This window comes from Tupaia chinensis, unplaced genomic scaffold, assembly GCF_000334495.1.
Source record: "Tupaia chinensis unplaced genomic scaffold, TupChi_1.0 Scaffold000165_2, whole genome shotgun sequence".
Taxonomy (NCBI): Eukaryota; Metazoa; Chordata; class Mammalia; order Scandentia; family Tupaiidae; genus Tupaia; species Tupaia belangeri.
The window spans coordinates 3288641-3307146 of NW_006159640.1; the positions used below are offsets into that span (position 1 = coordinate 3288641).

General features: G+C 53.6%; 1 protein-coding gene across 3 annotated transcripts in view; it reads left to right on the top strand.

Annotated features, from left to right (window-relative positions):
* The window catches only part of SSBP3 (single stranded DNA binding protein 3), a gene marked incomplete at its 5' end in the record, with an annotated part of 192726 nt that overhangs the window by 122642 nt on the left and 51578 nt on the right, over positions 1–18506 (top strand). For all 3 annotated transcript variants that reach the window (XM_014586905.1, XM_014586906.2, XM_014586907.2), the window contains 1 exon segment: positions 15874–15963. In XM_014586905.1, the coding sequence (XP_014442391.1) occupies positions 15874–15963 (90 nt within the window).

Below are 18506 nucleotides of genomic sequence, written 5' to 3' on the forward strand. Positions count from 1 at the left end.
AAAGAGTGCCCTCAGACATCTTCCTAATAATTTGGTGCCCTTGTGCTCAGGATAGTGGTCTTTGCAGGGTGACGATAAGCAGCCTAGACTTGCTAAACGCTCTAAGAAACCACCACCACTGCTTCAAATGAGCTGAAGAGGGACAGTGTGCTAGAGATCCAGACTTGTCCGTCTCCTGCTCTGGGCCTTAGTTTCCCTGTTAGTGAGAATGGCAGGAGGACATTGGACCAGTGCCTAGGGAGTGCTTACACGGCCCTGTGACTGCCGCTTTTGTTTCTAGGGGTTGGAGGTTCAAAGCACATGGGGCAAGGTGGCTCTATTCTTGGCAGGTGGAGTGGAAAATGCCAGTGTCTTGCAGTGAGTCCCAGTGGCTGTGGGGATGGGCGTGTGTGTACTCGGCTGGGCGTGCCTCCTTAACATCTTCCTGGGACAGGGCATCTACGCTAGCCTGGCTCGAAGCCTGGGCGGATCCCTCTCCGTGTAAAACGTTCTCCCCTGTGAAATATTCATGATAACCAAGCAGGAGCTCTCTGCAGCACCGAGCCCCCTGCACACCCTGGGTGGTTGTTGCCTGCGAGTGTTTGTGTCTCCACGCCCATCCTCAGCCCAGCATGGCACCTCGAACAGAGCTCTGTGTGTGTGTGTTTTGTTTTGTTACTGTAGAGCCACTGCAGGGTTTCTCACTGGTGCCAAGTTAATTCTTGGGGATATATTTGGATAAAGTGAAATTATGGCGAGGTGGGCAACCGAGAGTGTGTTTGCACAGGGATGTTTGCACGCGTTGACCATGCTGTTTTTCAGAGCTGGATCCTTCCTTGGCCCTTCTGATCCAGTTGTTGGAGGGGGCTGCAGTGTAGCTGCTCTTAGAGGGGGTAGGTAGGAGAGGTCAGAATGAGGGGTGGCAGGACAAGTTTTCTCTCCAAGATGAAAAGCAGCTGTTGGACCCCAGACCACACCCTGCTGTCACTGCCACCCTTTTCCCATCTGAATCCAGTGGGGAGGAAGCCCAGACGCCTACCCTGCCCAGAGGGCAGCTGCCTCCTAGGGTGGGGGGCTGGGTGGTGCTCCCTGCCTGGTGAGATACGAAGTAATGTTACTGTGCTTTGTACTTACTGGGCACGTTGGGGGCAGCTGTAGCTCCCCAGAGTGGGGCGGACAGGCATGGCCCCGTGCTTCTCTGGGAACACTTCCCTGCAAGCCTTGCTGTGCCCCCTGTCAGCACACCCCTCTTCTTGAGTCCATGTGTGTGCCATCCTTTAGCAGCATGGTATGGCAGGGCAAAGAGGGTTCCACTTGGGGCCTCCCCAGACCTCATCAGCTTACAGGGGGCAGGGCCGTGCTTTTCTGTTATTGAATTCAGAGCCTCAGTCTGCATGATGGAGGCAGCTTTAATGAGATTAGAAAGCTTAACCGAGAGGCCAATTAAATATGGGCCCGTTCCTGTTTGGGCGGCTGTCTAAGCCCTGACCTGCACCCGGAGGCTTCCTGCAGGCCCCCTGGGAGCCTGGCTGGGGACCTTGGGGGTAGAAGCTGCCTGTCCATCTGGCCTAGCTGTGCCTGGGCCTGGGCTCTGTTTCCTCCCTGGGGTCAGGCAGAAGCGGAACCCAGAAGGGATCCAAGGTTACATCTGGGCCTGGAGCTCCCGAAAGCTGAATCCCTGTAGCCCGGTCAGTGCAAAGCTCCTCTAGGTAATTTTGCTGGAAGTCAGGAAGAGAATCTACCTCTTCCCCCCACACACACCCCTCCTCCTGCCCGTGTGGGGAAGGACTGTGTGGCGTGGGGGCAGCCAGCCCTGGCCACTCCTCCTGTGTCCAGCGAAGCAGCTGCTCTCCCAGCTCCCTGGGTCACTTGGGTGATGAGGGTGGTGGGCTGCCCTTCTGTGCATGGGCAGCTTTTGTGCTTGCTTCTCCTTTCCGTGTCACACTACCGCGTGAGGTGGGCCAGGCTTGGAGAAGTCACTTGCCTGAACAGGTGGACAGACTGGCTGAGCAGACCCACCCAAAATCAGTGTCAGAACCTAGGGGCCCGAGTCTAGGGTTGAAGTCATTCCTTCCCAGTACTGAAGTCTTCTGGTTCCCCCTGGAGGTGGTGGTGGGCCATGTGGATCTGTCCAGACTTAGCCAGGAAAAACATCCCAACACCTATTAGCTGATCTTTCACCGGCAAGATAGGTTGGATATAAAAGAAAGAAGAGGATTCACCCACTTGGGGAGCTGCTAGGAGGATTAAGTGAGATCAGCCTCCCTTGGTGCCTACATAGAATAAGTCTCAGGATGTGGGGCAGAGCTGGGAAGCTTCGGGGCCAGGGATGGGAGCTCCGAGGCTCAGTCTGCTCTGCCTGCTCTGCCGGGGACCTTCCATAGGGGAGAGCAGAGCAGGGTTTAGGAGGTGTGTCTTTTCACCAGATGTGTCTTTTCACCAGGCACCTGACTGAGAGATGCCAGGCACGGTTCTAGGGGACGCAGCAGAAACTACACACAGGCTTTATTGTCCCGGTTTTCTAGATGAGACAGAGAGGAGCCGTAGACATCTTTGGGAAACACAGGTTCTAGCCTGTCCCTGCCCTTGATGGTGGCACGTGGTCCAGAGCTTGCATCTGTACAGTGGGGCTAGGACACCCCTTTCTCTTCTAAGGTTCCAGCTTTGAAGTTTCTATGGGCTCATGGATTATCCAGATTTAATGAACAATGCTTGTCTTGGGTGGAGAGGACCCTGGCCTTAAATGGAATTAGGTGAAAAGAGAAGAAAAACTGACTGCTTTAGACCAGATGTGGTGTACGTAGGAAGCTTACTTACCTGCCGGGACAGTCCTGCCCTCTCTCACTTCCAAGTTAAAGCTAGAACCACAGCCAGGATTCAGCTGCACGGCTTTCCACGTCACTGGCCTCCAGCAGTCCTCGGAGGGGAGACACGTGGAAACCTCAGGTTGTTGAGGAGGCCCCTTGCCTTTTCGATACTGGAGCTCATGAATGCGTTTTCCGGTCCTGTGAAAGTACGTCTTCATAAAGGGGAAAAAAAAAAATAAAGAAGACATTTCCCCGAAGAGCCAGGCCTAGCTTTGACCAAAAAGCTCTTTCACGGTTCCCAGTCATTTGATATTTATTGATTATTAGACATGGTAAATATTTGGATTCTACTTTCTGGGAACTAACAGTCCTGCAGGGAGTTAGCCTTTGTCTGTGTAATAAGACCAGGTAGGAAACGCTGGAGGAGTTAAAGGAAGAGTCTCACTTGGAGTTTAGAGATGAATAAATCATCCTGCCAGTGCCCTGGGCAGCCTGAGGGGCATGGAGGGGACAGTGGTGCAGAGGCTGGGGACCAGCATGCACTGCTCCCTGTGGCATAAGCTCGGTATGAGGAAAAAGGGAGGTTGGGATGGGAGGGAGAGCAAGGCCGAGATGAGCTCATGGTCCTTTCAGTGTCTATGTGGTTCTCATGCCACTCCCAGGAGAGAGACCATCCCGCACCACAGAGGGCCATTCAAGTCAGGGGCGTCTTGCCTGTCTGCTTTACCACCGTGTCCCTTGGTTGGGGACTGCTGGTGTCTTGGATGTTTTATTGAATGCCTCCTAAAAGGCTGCAGGTGAAGGCAGGTATCTTCTAGTACTAGCTTAAGAGCTGTGCAGCGGCGTTAGTGTCTGCTCTAGGCTGGGAGCAGGGACATTGGAGTTGAGCACTGATGGATAAGTAGGAGTTTTATAGGTAGGCAAATGGAAAGGCGTGGGAGGAAGGCCTTGCTGAGCAGAGAAAGTAAACACAGCTTAGTAAAAGTCATCCTAGGGATGGGGGATCAGAGACCTGATTGGGGCGAGGCTGAAGCCGTTCCCAGAACACAGTAAGCGCAGGGAGGGGGAAGAACAGCAATGCAGCCAGAGGCCCCAGGGGCTGCAGAGAGCCTGGGCTTTGCCCTCCGCTTTCTCTCTGCCCTTCTCCAGTTCTCATTTCATGTCAAGGGAGGGACTGAGTAAAGGAAGGGAGGAGATGGACTCCAACGAGGATGCTGCATTCCTCCCTGGTGAGCTCAGGGCTTGCTCCCTGTCTTGTCTCTGATCCTCCCTAAACCTGGGGATTGGAGGGGTTAGCTGTGCGGGGCAGTCCCCAGGCTGGCAGAGGATTCTTCTGCCTGTGGGGTGCATTTTCTGGGAAGAGGAGAAAGGCATCCCAGGATGGATTTTTGTCTTGCTGTCACCCTCCACTTCTGCCCAAGCCCAGGAACAGCCCCTGCCCCCTCTGTCGTCCCTAGGCCCAACAGGTAGAAAGCAGATTTTTCAAGCCTGCGGGGAAAGTGGCCCCTCAAGCCAGTGAAGCACTCAGCTATCTTCCAGGAGGCTGAAAGCCAGGGCACCCATCCTGCCTGGTGATGGAGGGAGGCTGAGCCACGAGGGCTGGAGAGGCACAGAGACCCTGTGTCCCCATCCTGCACCCAGCCCACTGCCCAGTCGTGGCTGATTCCACAGTGGGAATGACAGCACACTCCCCCAGCCATAGCTGAGGCTGTCTTCACAGATGTCTTGGGAAGGTGGGTGGGACGGTGGCCCTCATTTTCTGACATGAGCACTTCTAGGAGAAGTGGCCTACCCAGCATTTGTCAGCAAGGGCCATGCAGCATACAGCATCCAGGATTTCTCTGAGCCCAAGGCTGGGTTTTTACAGAGGAACAGCATGTCCTGAACACACGTGGGCTGGGGTCACAAGCTGCTGTCGTCGTTTGCAGGGGAGGGCCTAGTTGTTTGGATGTCGCCAACGCTAAGTTAGTCAGAAGTGATTCGGTTAGCCCATCTCGGAATTTGACCATGTCGACATGGTGACTACTCTTGGAAAGCAGGATTTCTGCAAGAATTTTGTCCATCCAAGAAATACTTCCTGAATCAGGGCCTTCTCTGCACTGCACACGCCGTTCTTGCCCCTCCTGGAGAAAGACAGCAGGCTCACTTAATGCGGAATCGCTGTCACATGTGACAAGGGCTGCGCTGAGGAACTCACAGAACCAAGAGGCTTCCCCAGGCCTGAGAGGAGGAGAGTGGTCAAGGGTGGTTGGCCTAGGTCAAGGGTCATTGCTCACACTCATCGAGCAAAGGTGTGCTTAACAAATAATAGTAATAAAAGACCTTTGAAAGCTGGTGCTAAGTATTAAGCACGTGCAGGTAATAACTGGTTCTTCTTCATCCTTTTTAATTTTTGCCAGAGGATGCATATGCTCACCACTGAGAGAGGGAAAGTGAGAAAGCACCGCCCCCCCCAGGGGAAGTGGTCATGCCACAGTCTCTTCTCCGTTTCCCCCTCCTTTCAGGATTTTGGGCACGCATGCGCACGCATCTGATGTATTTTTCAAACCACCAGATTGGGGACTCAAACAGTGGTTGGCCACATGGGAGTCCAGCGCCACCACCACTGTGCCACCCTCTGGGCCCCATCCTGTCTTTTATAAGTGACATTGCATCTGGGGCTCTGAGAAGAAAGGCTTGCCTGGCTCTTCTTGGTCACCTAGCTGGTTTCCATCAGGGTTTTCTTCGAGCCACGCCATGACTGTAGGGCTCTTTGGTGTGAGTCTGGAGAATTCGGTCGAGGGGGAGAAGTGTGGACACATAGACCTGGGTGGAATCCCAGCATTGCCACTTCTGGCCTGTCACACAGCCTGTGCAGGTCACCTCCTGGAGCTTCAGTACTCTGGAGTGGAGCGTAGTACACAAGGCCAGGCATTAGGAGGCACCTGTTAACGCATCAGCTGAGGCTGTGTGGTCACTTCCATAGGCGGCGCAGTGGGGGAGAGAAGGCCAGGCGGGAGTACGGCCCCTCTAGAGAAGTAGAGCGGTGGCTGGGGGCTGCTCCCTGGCTTCCCAGAACACTGGAGGGTCTCACCACAGCCCGCCCAGGCAGCTTGGCACCACTGGTGTGGGGGGGTCGCTGGTGTAGGCTTCCCTCTCCTCACACTTGGTTGTGTTGTTTGTGGCAGGTAGCCGGGAGTCAGCTTCCAGGGCCTCCAGGCAAGGTTTCCCACCTTCCACGTCTTTCTCTGTACCCATTTCTGAGCTGACACCTGGGTTTCAGGCGAGAGAGCCGTCCACACTCCCCCGCCTGACAGCTGGGCGTGGAGGGCTGCCCAAGTGGACAGCAACAGCCACTAAAAGCACCCGGCTCCTCGTGGCGTTGTTTGGTCCAATTTCCTTTGCATTGTGACCTACATCATTCTTTATTTGCTAAACCCTCTGAGCAGGCAGCAGTAATAAATCAATTAATGACTCCGATGAATCGTTTAATGGCTGACAAAATAACACTAAAGCCAACAGCTTGCATCTCTCCAGCAGTACCAAAGGACGCTGGTTGACTCAGGGTGGGGGACGAAACAGAGACTGTTAGCTAAATTAGCGCAATTAGTGTGCGCTTTAAAGGCTTAGGCGGCATCTGCTCAGCTCAGAGCCCGCCGTCGCCCGTGCGCTGGGGATGGCTGTGCAAACCACGGTGGTCGGCTGCTCACCGGCTTCCCTCCCGGCCCGCTCATTTACACTGAGTGGCAGCGTTGGGTTTGAATTATGCACCCCTGCCCTGCCAAGTGTAAACCCTGCCTTTGATGTCAGGAGACCCCAGTGAACTTTTCAGACAGTGCACATTTGTCCTGTCACAGCAGAGGATGAGGTGAGGGAAAGTGGCTCTGTCCCCACTAAATTTGATGCCAGCTCGGGGAAATGTGGACTCCCAAGCCTAAAAGGTGTTCTGGGGGCCCTGCCTTTAGTGATTTTTTTTTTTTTAACTTAAAAAAAGTAGTTTCTAGAAGCGTGTGGTTTTCAGTTCTCTGCACACCTCGGTCCTGGCAGGATTAAGTTGTCATTGGAACCGAGCGTGTGTGCGGGTCCACGCCAGGGAATTTTCCACTTTGCAGAAGCAACTGCCAGTGTTCTTGTTAGGGAGCTGTCACTGGCCTACTATGACATGTTTGTGGTTGTAAGTAGCTCCGTTAAGGCAGTGGGACGCGTGCCTGTGTGTGCGCATGTGTGTGTTTTGCTAACTGTGTAAACCCGGGTCGGGGCGCATTGCTCTTTAGGAGGAAAGTTGGCGTACAAAGAGAGAGCTGTTGACCCCCTCATGGTGGTCATTTCTGGGGGCACCTCTGGCCCCCAGTCTCCGTCGACATGTATGAACATGCCTCAGACCTGTGCCCTGGGCTGCATAACCCAGCGGGAGGTGTTTGAACATGGAAGAGGGTGCCCTGGCTGGGATCCACAATATAACCAGGTATTAGTTACATGGGCTCCACCTCTTACCCACACGGTACCCTTTGATCCTATTCCCAGAAGCTTCCTGGGATGGGTGGGCAGGGCCCAGTGGTGTGGTGGCCTCAACCTGCTTGGCCTGCTCAGCTCAGGGAAGTCACTTCCCTCTTTCCTTCCTTCCTCTTTCTTCCTTCCTTCCTTCCTTCCTTCCTTCCTTTCTTTCTTTCTTTCTTTCTTCTTTGGGGAGGGGGAGCTTTTTCCTATAGGGTGCATGCGCTTGCCAGACAGACAGACAGAGACAGAGAGACAGAAAGCAAGAAATCACCCCTCAGGGGGGATGGCCATGCCACAATCCCTTCTCTTCCATTTTCCTCTTGGGCTCTTATGCACGCATGCACACACACCTGGTGTGAGTTTAAGCCACCAGGTCCAGGACTCGAACTGCGGTCGACTACATGGGAGTCCAGCAACAGCCATTACTCTAACTGCTGGTCCCTATTTATTTAATTTTCAAAGAAAGATTTTTGCTATAGGTGCATGTGCTCATCAGAGAGACAGAAAACAAGAAATCACCCCCGGGGGGGATGGCCACACTACAATCCTTCTCCTCCATTCACTTCTCGAGATCTTGGGCACGCAGGTACACGTGCTTGGCATGAGGTTTTAATTTATTTTTTAATAATTATTTTATTTAACTTTATTTATTTATTTATTCATTTGTTTATTTAAATTTGACCAGAGAGGGACAGAGTGAGAAAGAGAGAGAGAGAGTATGAAAGCAAACCGCTAGTTTCAGGATTCAAACCTCGGTCAGTCATGTGGGAATTCAGCACCTTTAACCACCACGCCACCTGCCAGCCGCTCCTGGCATGAGGTTTGCTTTTGTTTTTGTTTTTGTTTTTGTTTTTGTTTTTGTTTTTGTTTTTGGGGGGGTATGGAGAGGTTTCTGCTATAGGGCACGTGCACTCACCAGAAAGACAGAGAGACAGAAAGCAAGAAATCACCCCCCAGAGGGGATGGCCACTCCTCAATCCTTTCTTCTCTATTCTCCTCTCCGGGATCTTGGGCATGCACACACACGTGCCCAACATGAGTTTAAGCCACCAGGCCCGGAGCTTGAACTGCAGTCGACTACATGAGAGTCCAGTGATGTAACCATTACACTATCTGCTGGTTCCAAGAAATAGTATTTTCCTAAGGTGGCCACTGAGGAGAGAAAGGCCACTCTGGGGGAAGTGGCTTCTGTGTGGCAGAAGTTCTCATCTGCCTGCAGCTCTGAACCCCCCGTCCCCCACCTGCGTTCGTGGACTCTTACCCAGCAGGTGCGTCTGTTTCCCTGCTGCTGTGGCAGGAGCTCTGGGCCGTCATTTGCTGGGCCCCTACCACAGCCCAAGCCTGCCTAGGCACCTTCCCTGTGTTGTGTTCAAGTTCCCCAGTCCCCCCACAGAGGGTAGGAGTGCCCCTTCTTGACAAAGGACAGTGACGAGCTCAGAAGTACAGCAGTGCCTGACTACTGGTGAGTGGGAGGGCTGGGCCTCGAACCCAGACGTCTGTTCCCAGGCAGCTCCTTTAAGCATTGATTTCAAAACTTGGGCCAGGGAGGTTGGGACACCACCAAGGGCTGGTGCTCTGAGCTCGACTTCCAGCTCTGCCCACTCCGAGCAGTGTGACCTGTCTGCAGCCTCTGGAAGCAATTGCAGGGGTGTTAGGAGGGTGGGGGGAGAGCAGGTGTACGAGCTGCAAGGGGAGCTGCATTAGAAGTGACTGCTGCTGTGGTGTGTGACCCTCCCTGACCCGGCAGTGTGAAGGAGGCCCCATACTTGCTCAGGGAAGGAAAGTGAGCGAGCCCCTCGCTAGCCCCCAGCTCAGAGATGGAACAGAGCACAGGCAGGTGGAGTCCTGGAGGGATTTGTGCTCTGAGAGAGAGGCTGTCAGGAGGCCCTGTGCCCAGCGAGGGTTAAGATGACAGCAGTAATCTGTCACCCCCATATCACCTCCCACATCTTTGAGTCCTGCCGTCCTTTAAGGCCCTGACTCGAGTGCCACCTCTTCCATAAAGCTTCCCTGATCCTCCATAATCTCTGTCTCGCGGCGCCCGTGCAGAGCACCTTCCCACGTGTTCCCTCAGTTCCCTGTCACCACACTCAACGTGAGCGTCCAGGCCTGCAGAGCAGAGCTGTGTCCATGGTCCCCGTCCTGGCAGGCTGAGTGCAGGCCCGGCAGCCCCAGGAGCGAGGATTTGCTGGTGCATCCTCAGCACCCTTCAGCTCCACGCACACCATTCCCCCTTCCCTCCTTCCCTTCCCAGGGTATCTGCCAGTTAGCTCCAACAGACTTTGCCACGGGACTTTGCCTTCTCTGACCCAGCGCACACACCCCATCCCCTGTGAGGGCCTACACACTGACATGTTCGTCAGGATGAGCAGACTTAGAAGTGCAGCCTACTTGCAGAAGAGCAAAACATGTAGATGATCTCACACACAGAATGAATCGTGCTTATCATGTTTTTAGTGATCTGCCCACTGTTTTTTTCTTTCTTTCTTTCTTTAATAAAAGTCAAAAAGCACACAGGACTTTCTTAGAAACTGCAGGGTTTGATGGAAAGGGGCCATTATTTGGATTTCTTGGACTCAGATGGGTGGTAGAGGGGAAGAAGAATTGACGTTAGAGCTGCGTATTAGCTGCAAGAAGGTAATGCACGCCTCTTCTCGTGTTTTATTCCTTATCGACAAAACAGGAGTGACAGGGTCAGCTAGGAGGCATGGGGGTTAAGGCAGCCGGATCACACATGGCCAACTGAGTGGTCTGAGTTCTGGAACCAGCAGACTGAAACATGTTGGGCATGCGTGCATCGTACCCAAAACCCCGACAGGAGAATGGAGGAGAAAGGATTGTAGTGTGGCCATCTCCCGGGGGGTATTTCCTCACTTTTACTCTCCCTTTCCTTTCTTTTTTTTTAAAAAAAAAGAATTATTTTACTTTATGTATTATTGCTGTTTTTTAATTTGACCAGAGACAGGCATAAAAAGAAAGTGAAAAAGCAAGCCACCAGGTCTGGGACTCAAACAGTGGTCGGCCACGTAGGAGTTCAACACCTTAAACACCATGCCATCTGCCAGTCTGTCCCTCTTCCTCTTTATCTCTCCAATGAGCATATGTGCCCTTTAGCAAATTAAAAAATAAATAAATAAATAAAACAGAAATAAACATGGGGGAATTAAGTATTTCTCTACATCCCTTTCTCCTGGTTTGGGGTTGCTTCTGGAGCACCCTCTGCTCTTCTGGGTTCATTCTGTCACCCAGAGGGCAGAGGGAGATGGGACTTTGTGAAAGAAAGAAGCTCAGGTGTCAGGCCGCCCTCATGGGCCCTGATGGCCTGCCTATGGCAGGTGGAGGCTTTTCTTGCCTACATATGGCCCTTTTTTGGGTTGCTTGGCTGTCAGCTCATGTGACAACTGTGTCATTGAACAGCAGGAGACAGGAGCAGAGGCCCAGGGACAGGAAGGTGGGTCCAGGTCCCACGGCAGGTCATTCACCAGCAGAGCTGAGACCCTGATCAGGAGCCCCTCAGTCCAGGGCTCTTCTCTGGTAACAATCCCCAGGATGCACCAGGCAGTGGTAGGTGAGGTAACAGTCCCCTTTTCATGTGGCTTTCGCCATGTCATGTCTGTGGGTGACCCGATTATTACAGTCACCACTTCCCAGGCAGCCAGTTCTGATACTGGGAGTGGAGAAGCTATTTGTGGCTTAGAGCATCTTCTGTGAACCCAGGGCCATCCCTTAGCACCGGGAGGGCACATCTGCCCCTCCTCCCATGTGACATCACCCTGGCTATTTGAAGGCAGGGATCCTGTGTCACCCTTGTGTGTCATCTGAACCTATTTTTAACGCCAGCTGGTCCCATCTCTTCATGTAACAGCAGCTCTGTTTCCTCCAAGCTGCAGGGTGAGAGCGCCTGTTCTCCAAATCAAGTTTTTTTTTTTTTTTTTAAATAGAGATTTTTGCTGTAAGGTGCGTGCACTCGCCAGAGAGACAGAGAAAGAAAGTGAGAAATCACCCCTGGGGGAATGAGCACACATGCACACTCTGCCTGCGTGAGTCTCAAGCCATCGCATCCAGGATTCGAACTGTGGTCGACTACGTGTGAGTCCAGCGCTGTAACCATTATGCCATTCGCTGGGCCCTCCAAAACAGGTTCTGTTTTGTGGTCTACGCATTCTGTGCAAGGCCTCTCTTTGTCCCCTGCCCTTCTTTGGCATCCGCCTATCTCCGTCTTGGCCCTCCCGTCTGGGCCATGGCATCCTCTCCATTGTCTCCAACTGCATCTATGTCTTCAGTTTTTGATGCTGCTAGCATGCCCTCTAGGAGACCTGGCCCTGGAGAACCCAGGTCACTCTGGTATTCTGCACAGAATCTCCGAGTCTGTCGTGTTGGTTCAGAGCAAGCATCCTTCCCTCCCCGGGTTGCCGGGTACACACGCCCCCGAAGCCTAGCCCTCTTGCTTGCCCTCTTGCCGTGGTCCTCACAGGAATGCGCCGTGCCCTCTTAAGCGACCACATGGCCACACCCACAGCACATACCACACACCCCGACACCCTGGGCCCCGGACCATGGGACCTGTGTTGCGTTTCAGTTGAGGAAGGCTTTTGCTTGGTGGTTTGCATGTAGTCTGCAGTGCTGCATGCCAAGGCCTGAGTGCTGGGCGGGCCGAGGAGGGAGGGGATTTGCGAACAAGGACCGTTTTGCTGCCTTGTAAATCAGGCAGGAGGGCTGGCCGGCCTGGCCGCAGTCCCCCAGTTCACTCTGAGCATTTGTTCCTATTCAGTTTTTCAAGAGCTTCATGTACATAAAACTATTTTTGAAAAGAAAGTAAAAGTGTGTATTGTGTGTGGGGGCTCCCATGCTTTGCGAGTGAGGATAACTGGGGCTCTTGGGGTGAAGCCAAAAGATATTATCTTATAGGGAATGTCCCCAGAAAGAATGACAAATGCTGTTGCCTACGACGAGACCCTGTTTCTGGGTGAGATGAGAGGCATCTGGGCATGTGGTGATCTGTTGGGTCCTTTTGTTCAGGGAGCCGCGGGTGCTTGGGTGGTGGTGAGGAGGCCTGGTAACGACATATTAGTGTGCTTGGCACCAAGTCAGGTGGGCCAGGTGGGACGCTTAGAGGACGTGGGTCTCTCTTCTGCCTAGAAATCATCCCTGGTGCCCAGAGCAGAAAGTCCAGATCCCTTGGCCTGGCTTCCAAGGCTCATTCAGTTGCTCTGACTCTGAGCCCTGGGTTTGAATCCTGTCTCTGCACCCGGGAAGGACGAAGGTGGGGTCAGTGGCAAGGTAACAGGTATCCCCATTCTGTTGGCAGCCAACGATTGGGATAGCATGGGAAGCTTGAGGTTGCAGTGTTCCTCTGGGGAGCACACACATGGAAAGAGACTGGAGGGAACCCCTGAACCTGTGGCTATGTACCCATCTGGGATCATTTAAAAACAAAAACAAAAACCTATTCTTTCTTAGTTTTCTATAGGGTGGGGACACTCACCAAAAAGAGAAGGAGGTAGAGAGGAAAAGAGAAATCAGCTCCACCCTCAGTTTTGGGGGGGCACACCGCAGTCCCCTTTCCTCTTGGGATTTTGGGCATGTACGCATATACATCTAATGTGTTTTTCAAGCCAGCTGGGTTCAGGATTTGAACCACTCAGTTGGCCATGTGGGATCCAGCCACCTTAACCTTCACACTACCCACTGGCCCCCCAAACACCCCGTCTCTTTAGAAAGGAAGCCATGATATCAGTCCTCTGAAGAATTTCCTGACCAGGAACAAAAATATGTTGCAATGGGGACTTCTGGCAGTCTCTCAAGGCACCTTAAGCTTTTTAAGTTGTTGGGGTCAGCAGATGGCATATTGTTTACATTGCTGGACTCTCACTTCACTGACAGAGGTTCTAGTCCCGGACCCAGAGGCTTGAAACTCACACCAGACACATGTTTATGTGTGCCCAAAATTGCAAGAGGAGAACGGAGAAAGGATTGTGGCATGGCCATCCCCCTAGGGATGATTTCTCGCTTTCTGTCTCTCCGTATCTCTGGCAGGTACACACGACCCATAGCAAAAATGTCTCTTTTTAAAAAAAAAAAAAAAAAAGAGTTGTCTATACCCCCGAGGCTTAGCAGGGATGGTTGACCGGAATGCACACCACTCTGCAGGGTCTGTTTTTTGTTTAGAAAGAATTTTAAATTTGTTTTTTTTTTTTCCTTCAACTGCAAGTCACCATACTGCATGCCCCCTTCAATTCTGCCTTTTTGCGTGCACATACTTAGGCCTATGTGGACAAGCATTGGTGAGGGGCCTGGACCCAAGCCAGGCGGCAGCCACTGTTCTCTGCAGGCTGGGGTATCGAAGGGTGGGTGGGGTGGGGCGCCGGCCCCAAGCCCGGGCGCCAGCCACTGTTCTCTGCAGGCTTGGATAGCAAATGGGGCTCTGGGTGGTTTTCCATCGCTGACCTCGAAATGTTTCATCATGAACAGAGAAGAGCTAAACACCAGGGTCTTTCTTCCTGTTGGTGGAGGGACTGCTGTGTTCAGTCCCTGCCTCTTGCATGCATGCCCTGGGCTGGGAGAAGGGCCTTGGTGGTCCCCATGCCTCACCCTGTCCGCGCACACGTGGGGATACTGCATTCCAGATCAAGGAAGGACTTGGCGGCCGTGGCTCTCTGCTGTTCTGGAGCCCACGGTGAGGCACCTGGCTTCTGCCCTGAGCATTCATTCCTCTCTCACCCGTGCACCGACCGCAGCTCCGGCGCGTGTGCTCTAGGCCTCGGTGAACGGCAGGGGACTTGGTTTGGGGTTGGTGTTTTTAAAGGAAACTCACACGAGATGCTTTGCTGAGTGCCTTCATGGAGCTCTCACTCCAAGTGGGAAACCACGGGGAGAGGCGATCCCTCACAGTCTGGAAAGGGCCCAGGTGCTCAGGTCCGAGCAGACCTTGGAGTCATTCCAGCAGTGGTAATTTATTGCACACCTCCTCTGTGCTCACTTTGTGCTGGGTCTGGGAGATGGGTAAAAGCCCCCACTGTGGAGGGGCCGGGATCCAGTGTCACGTCGACAGATGTGGACTGGGACATCCGCTGACTTGGGTGGCTACTCTGAGCCCTTCTCGGCCCCTGAACCCTGCTGTCAGCCTGTACCACCAGTTGGTGCTTTTCTTCTCCTTCACATTTTTCTGTCCCTTTCTGCACCTTCTGTTGTGAGCGTGTGTTTGCTTCACGATCAAAGGGAACAGCAATAACTGTCATCATGCCGAGCACAGTCTGCACACCGCAGAGCTGCCTCGTCTTGCTGCTGGAGAAGGGTTTATGTAGGAACGTCGTCTCCTCAGCCTCCTGCCCCTCAGTCACTGCTAGCATGGCCTGCCCTTGTTGTCTTTCTCTATTGGGGGACAGAAGAACTCCATCCTCTCCACCCCAGATTCAGAGATTCCCACCACCTGTTCACTGGAACCATGGCTACCCTGGTCATTGGGTTCAGAGAACCGTGGACCACTCCCGTGCCGCGTTTCCTAGAATCGTTGAGATGCTGATTTCAGAGGAACAGGACATTGGAGGGTGAAGGAGCCTCATCAGAGCAACAGAGCACTCGCGGGCTCTCGTTTTCATGGGCAAGTTAAAAATAGCAATCACATACCGCATGCGATAGGCTCAGATCCCCAAAGAGCAAAAGGAAGTGAATGTTTTACTATAAAAGTAGATCTAAAGGGACCAGCAGGCGGCGTGATGGTTAAAGCGCTGGATTCCCAGGGCCAGCGGGTGGCGTGCTGGTTCGCACGCCAGACTCCCACATGGCTGACTGCAGTTTGAGTCCTGAACCCAGCAGCTTGAAAATCATACCAGGTGTGGGTACTTGCGTGCTCCGAATCCTGAGAGGAGAAGGGATTGCGGCATGGCCATCCCCACTGGCGGGTGATTTCTCACTTTCCTTCCGTCTCTGTCTCTCTCTTGTAAGCGTATGCACCCTATGGCTTGCGCGCATTCACACACACACACACACACACACAGTAGATCTCCAAATGGCCAGTGTAAACCACGTCAAAAGATGGTAGCCATGCAGCCCACCCAGGACTCCATAGGGACCAAAAGGACACCCTTCCCTCCTTCAGCCTCTCCAGGAATGGTTCCCGTCGGTCTGCTCATTCTTTCAATGAGCTGTGAGTGTTTGCTGACCTTCTGTTCTGTACAACATGCCAGCCTCTTGGCGTGGACACAGATGTTTGTAAATCACCTCGCCTGTCCTCAGCGAGCTCCTCCCCGGGCAGGGAAGGCACGGTGTCATGACGGTGGTGGCCGCTGTGCATTTCCGTTGCTGCTCAGTCCTTCTCCGCGCTGTGGGCAGTACCTTTTTGGTGCTTGCCTCATGCCAACCAGCATCCTCGCTTCGTGGTAGGCATCGCTCCCCCATTTAAGAGAAGTGAAGACGGAGGCTCACTGGTTCTTGCCTGCCCAGGGAGTGACACAGCTGGGACTCGGGTCCAGGTCTGCCTCATTGGCAGTGAGATGACACCTGTAGGGTACTGGGGGGGCTTTAAGGGAAAGGTGGCCTTTGAGTAGGGCTGGGAACCCTGTATCTGCTGGTGGCATGGGTTGTTCACCCTCCCCATTTTTTGTCTCCACAGAGTGCAGCAGCTGCCCCGAGCCCCGTCCTCGGCAACATTCCCCCCAACGATGGGATGCCGGGAGGCCCCATCCCACCGGGATTCTTCCAGGTAGGTGCTGGGCCCAAGGGGCTATTCTTCCTTATAGTCCAGGCCCAGGCCCTGGGCAGGCGTGGGGGTGGGAGTGAAGTGAGTAGCTCAGTTTGCCATGGTCTAAATACAGTTGCTTTCTGCGGGTCCAAGCCCTTCTCCTCCAGTCCCTATCCGCCCCTTCCAAAAGCAAAAGAGAGATGAGAGACGGGCCGCACCCCCGCAGGGCCGTCCACTGGAGCGTGCGCCCTTCACACCGGCCCCGTAGGCGCACCGCGGTCTGCCCGGGTGGGCTGTCTCTGAGCCAGTGTGGAGCTTTCTTTTACCACGAGGATTTTTTTTTTTCTGTTAAGGGGAAAAAAAAACTGAGTAAGCTGTCCTTCGTTTCTGTTTCGTTGCTGCTGTCATTGTCATTGTTTACTTTGCCTGTCCAAACTACAAACCTTAGGCGTAATCCGAAAAAATCAAAAACCCACCATCCTGGCAGGTGTCGAGATCGTTCCCCTCTGGTTAACCACTTGCATTTCTCCAAGAGTGATCACAGGAGGCCTCCCTCAAGCATCTGTGTCCGCGCTCTGCCCACCACAGGCAGCAGCAGACCGCACGTGGGTCGAGGGCTGGCCTTCTCCAGAGGACGCCTAGTCAGGCTGTTCTGGGGTGTGTGAAATCAGGCGTCCTGTTTCATGGGGGCTGCCCCTTCCTCCTCCTTCACCTTTACCTTCCCCTCCTGGTGGCTTGTTTGTCGCCAGATTGCGGCTGGTAAACGCCACTTGGGAGCAGCACCAGCGTGCGGGACTGGAGAGGACTCGGGAATGGAGCTCTGGGTCGTAACACCCTTGTCCTTTCAAGTTGTCCGCAGCTGAGTTTGAGAACCACTCGAACTCCCCACGCCTTTTGACAGGTTGACACTCCCAGCTTGGGCATACGGAAAGGCCTTTGTGAAGAAAAGGAGGCAGACTGCTTCTATGCAGGCCGAGAACTCAGAACTGGGACCACTGAGGCAGAGTCCAAGGGGAGTTCGGCTTGGCGGGAGCCAGAGTTCAGCACCCCTGCTTGCAACATGACAGGCTGCCTTGGGAGACGGTGGGCTCCCTGGCACTGAAAGCTTCTGAGCAAAGAAGCAAGGAGCATGTCTTAGGGGGCGTTAATGGGGATTCTTCCTGGGAGGAAAATGACCCCAAAGATGCTTCTACTTGGCGAGAGTGCACATTTCCATTGATGTTAACTCCCAGGAGAAGAGGGCTGGGACGTCCTGCTTACCAACCAAAGAGCGCCTCTGTCATTTAGGTGTTCCCCTAAAGTAGATGAGCAGCAGGTGGCCTCCCAGGATAGCAGGAGAGAGGGACACAGGTATAGCAGGTGAGGATGCCACATGCCACCAGTGTGTCTATACGTAGTCCCTGCGTGCTGCCAGAACTGGGGCCTGTCTAAGGGGTGAATGTGGGTGCAGCCTCAGAATCAGATGTGTGAGGCTTTCGGAGGGACCAGACCAGGCATTGGCAGAGTCCCAGGTTGGGGCACCACTGCAGACTATAGAAGAGGAGCTGAGAATGAGACCAGCAGGTCCCTGTAAACCCATGGCCCAGGAAAGGCGGAAGCTGGGTGGGCTGCTGTCTAAGGATCGTCCATGCCAGGGGCAGCCTTCTTCCTGGCTGCTGTATGCACAGGTGCCACACCTGGGACCCTTTTCCTCTGCTGTTCTGTCCAGTTGGGAAATCTCTGCCAAGCTCACATGTGCTCAGCCATGATGCCACAGAGACCCTGGATACAGTGCGGGCTATCTCCTGCCTAAGGGACAGCCACCTCACATGCATCCTCACTGAGGCTGCTTGCTGCATCTTGGTGTCTGTGCTGGCCGCTGTGGTGGCAGCAGGTGGACAGTAGCCGGTGTGCTTATTTAAATAGGCCATTGACTTCTGTTTCAGACAAGGCACAGGTCTGCCTGATATGTGGGCAGCTCCCAACTTCTTGCTTCTGTATAATCACCCATGGTCAAGGCCTAATTCCAGACATACTTCCAGGGCCCTCCCCTGTGATGCTTGGGTGTATGTGGTCACAAAGCCCAGACTGAACCCTGTCCTTATTTAGCCACTGCCAGCCACCCAACAGAGGTGACTCTTAGATTCTGACTTGAGGTCATCTCTGTCCCATCAACTGGCGCACTGTCAGGAGCTGGCTCATCCAGTAGGGAGCTGTGTGTCCTGGCCTCTCTGCTTCCTGGGAGACTTGGGTGCCTCTTTTCTCCCATTCCCCATCGTTTCCCCATCAGTCAGATGAAACAGCGTGAGGTAGGCTGGGTCCTCGGCCTGGTCCTTCCTAGCCGTGAAGCTGGACCGCTTGGGCTGGGTCGCTGCCAAGAGGAAAGGGTATCGCTCCGGAGAAGGTAGTGGCTGCCCATTTCCGGAGCAGGCTGGCTCATGACGGGCATATTAGCTATTGATTGCTGGCCCTGCCCTCACTCTTCTCACAGCGGCCACTCTGATATTAGAAGGGAAATAGAGATGGTATCGAAGGTTTTATCTGCTGCCAACAATTCCACTCTTTACCCTACTTGGTGGTAGCCT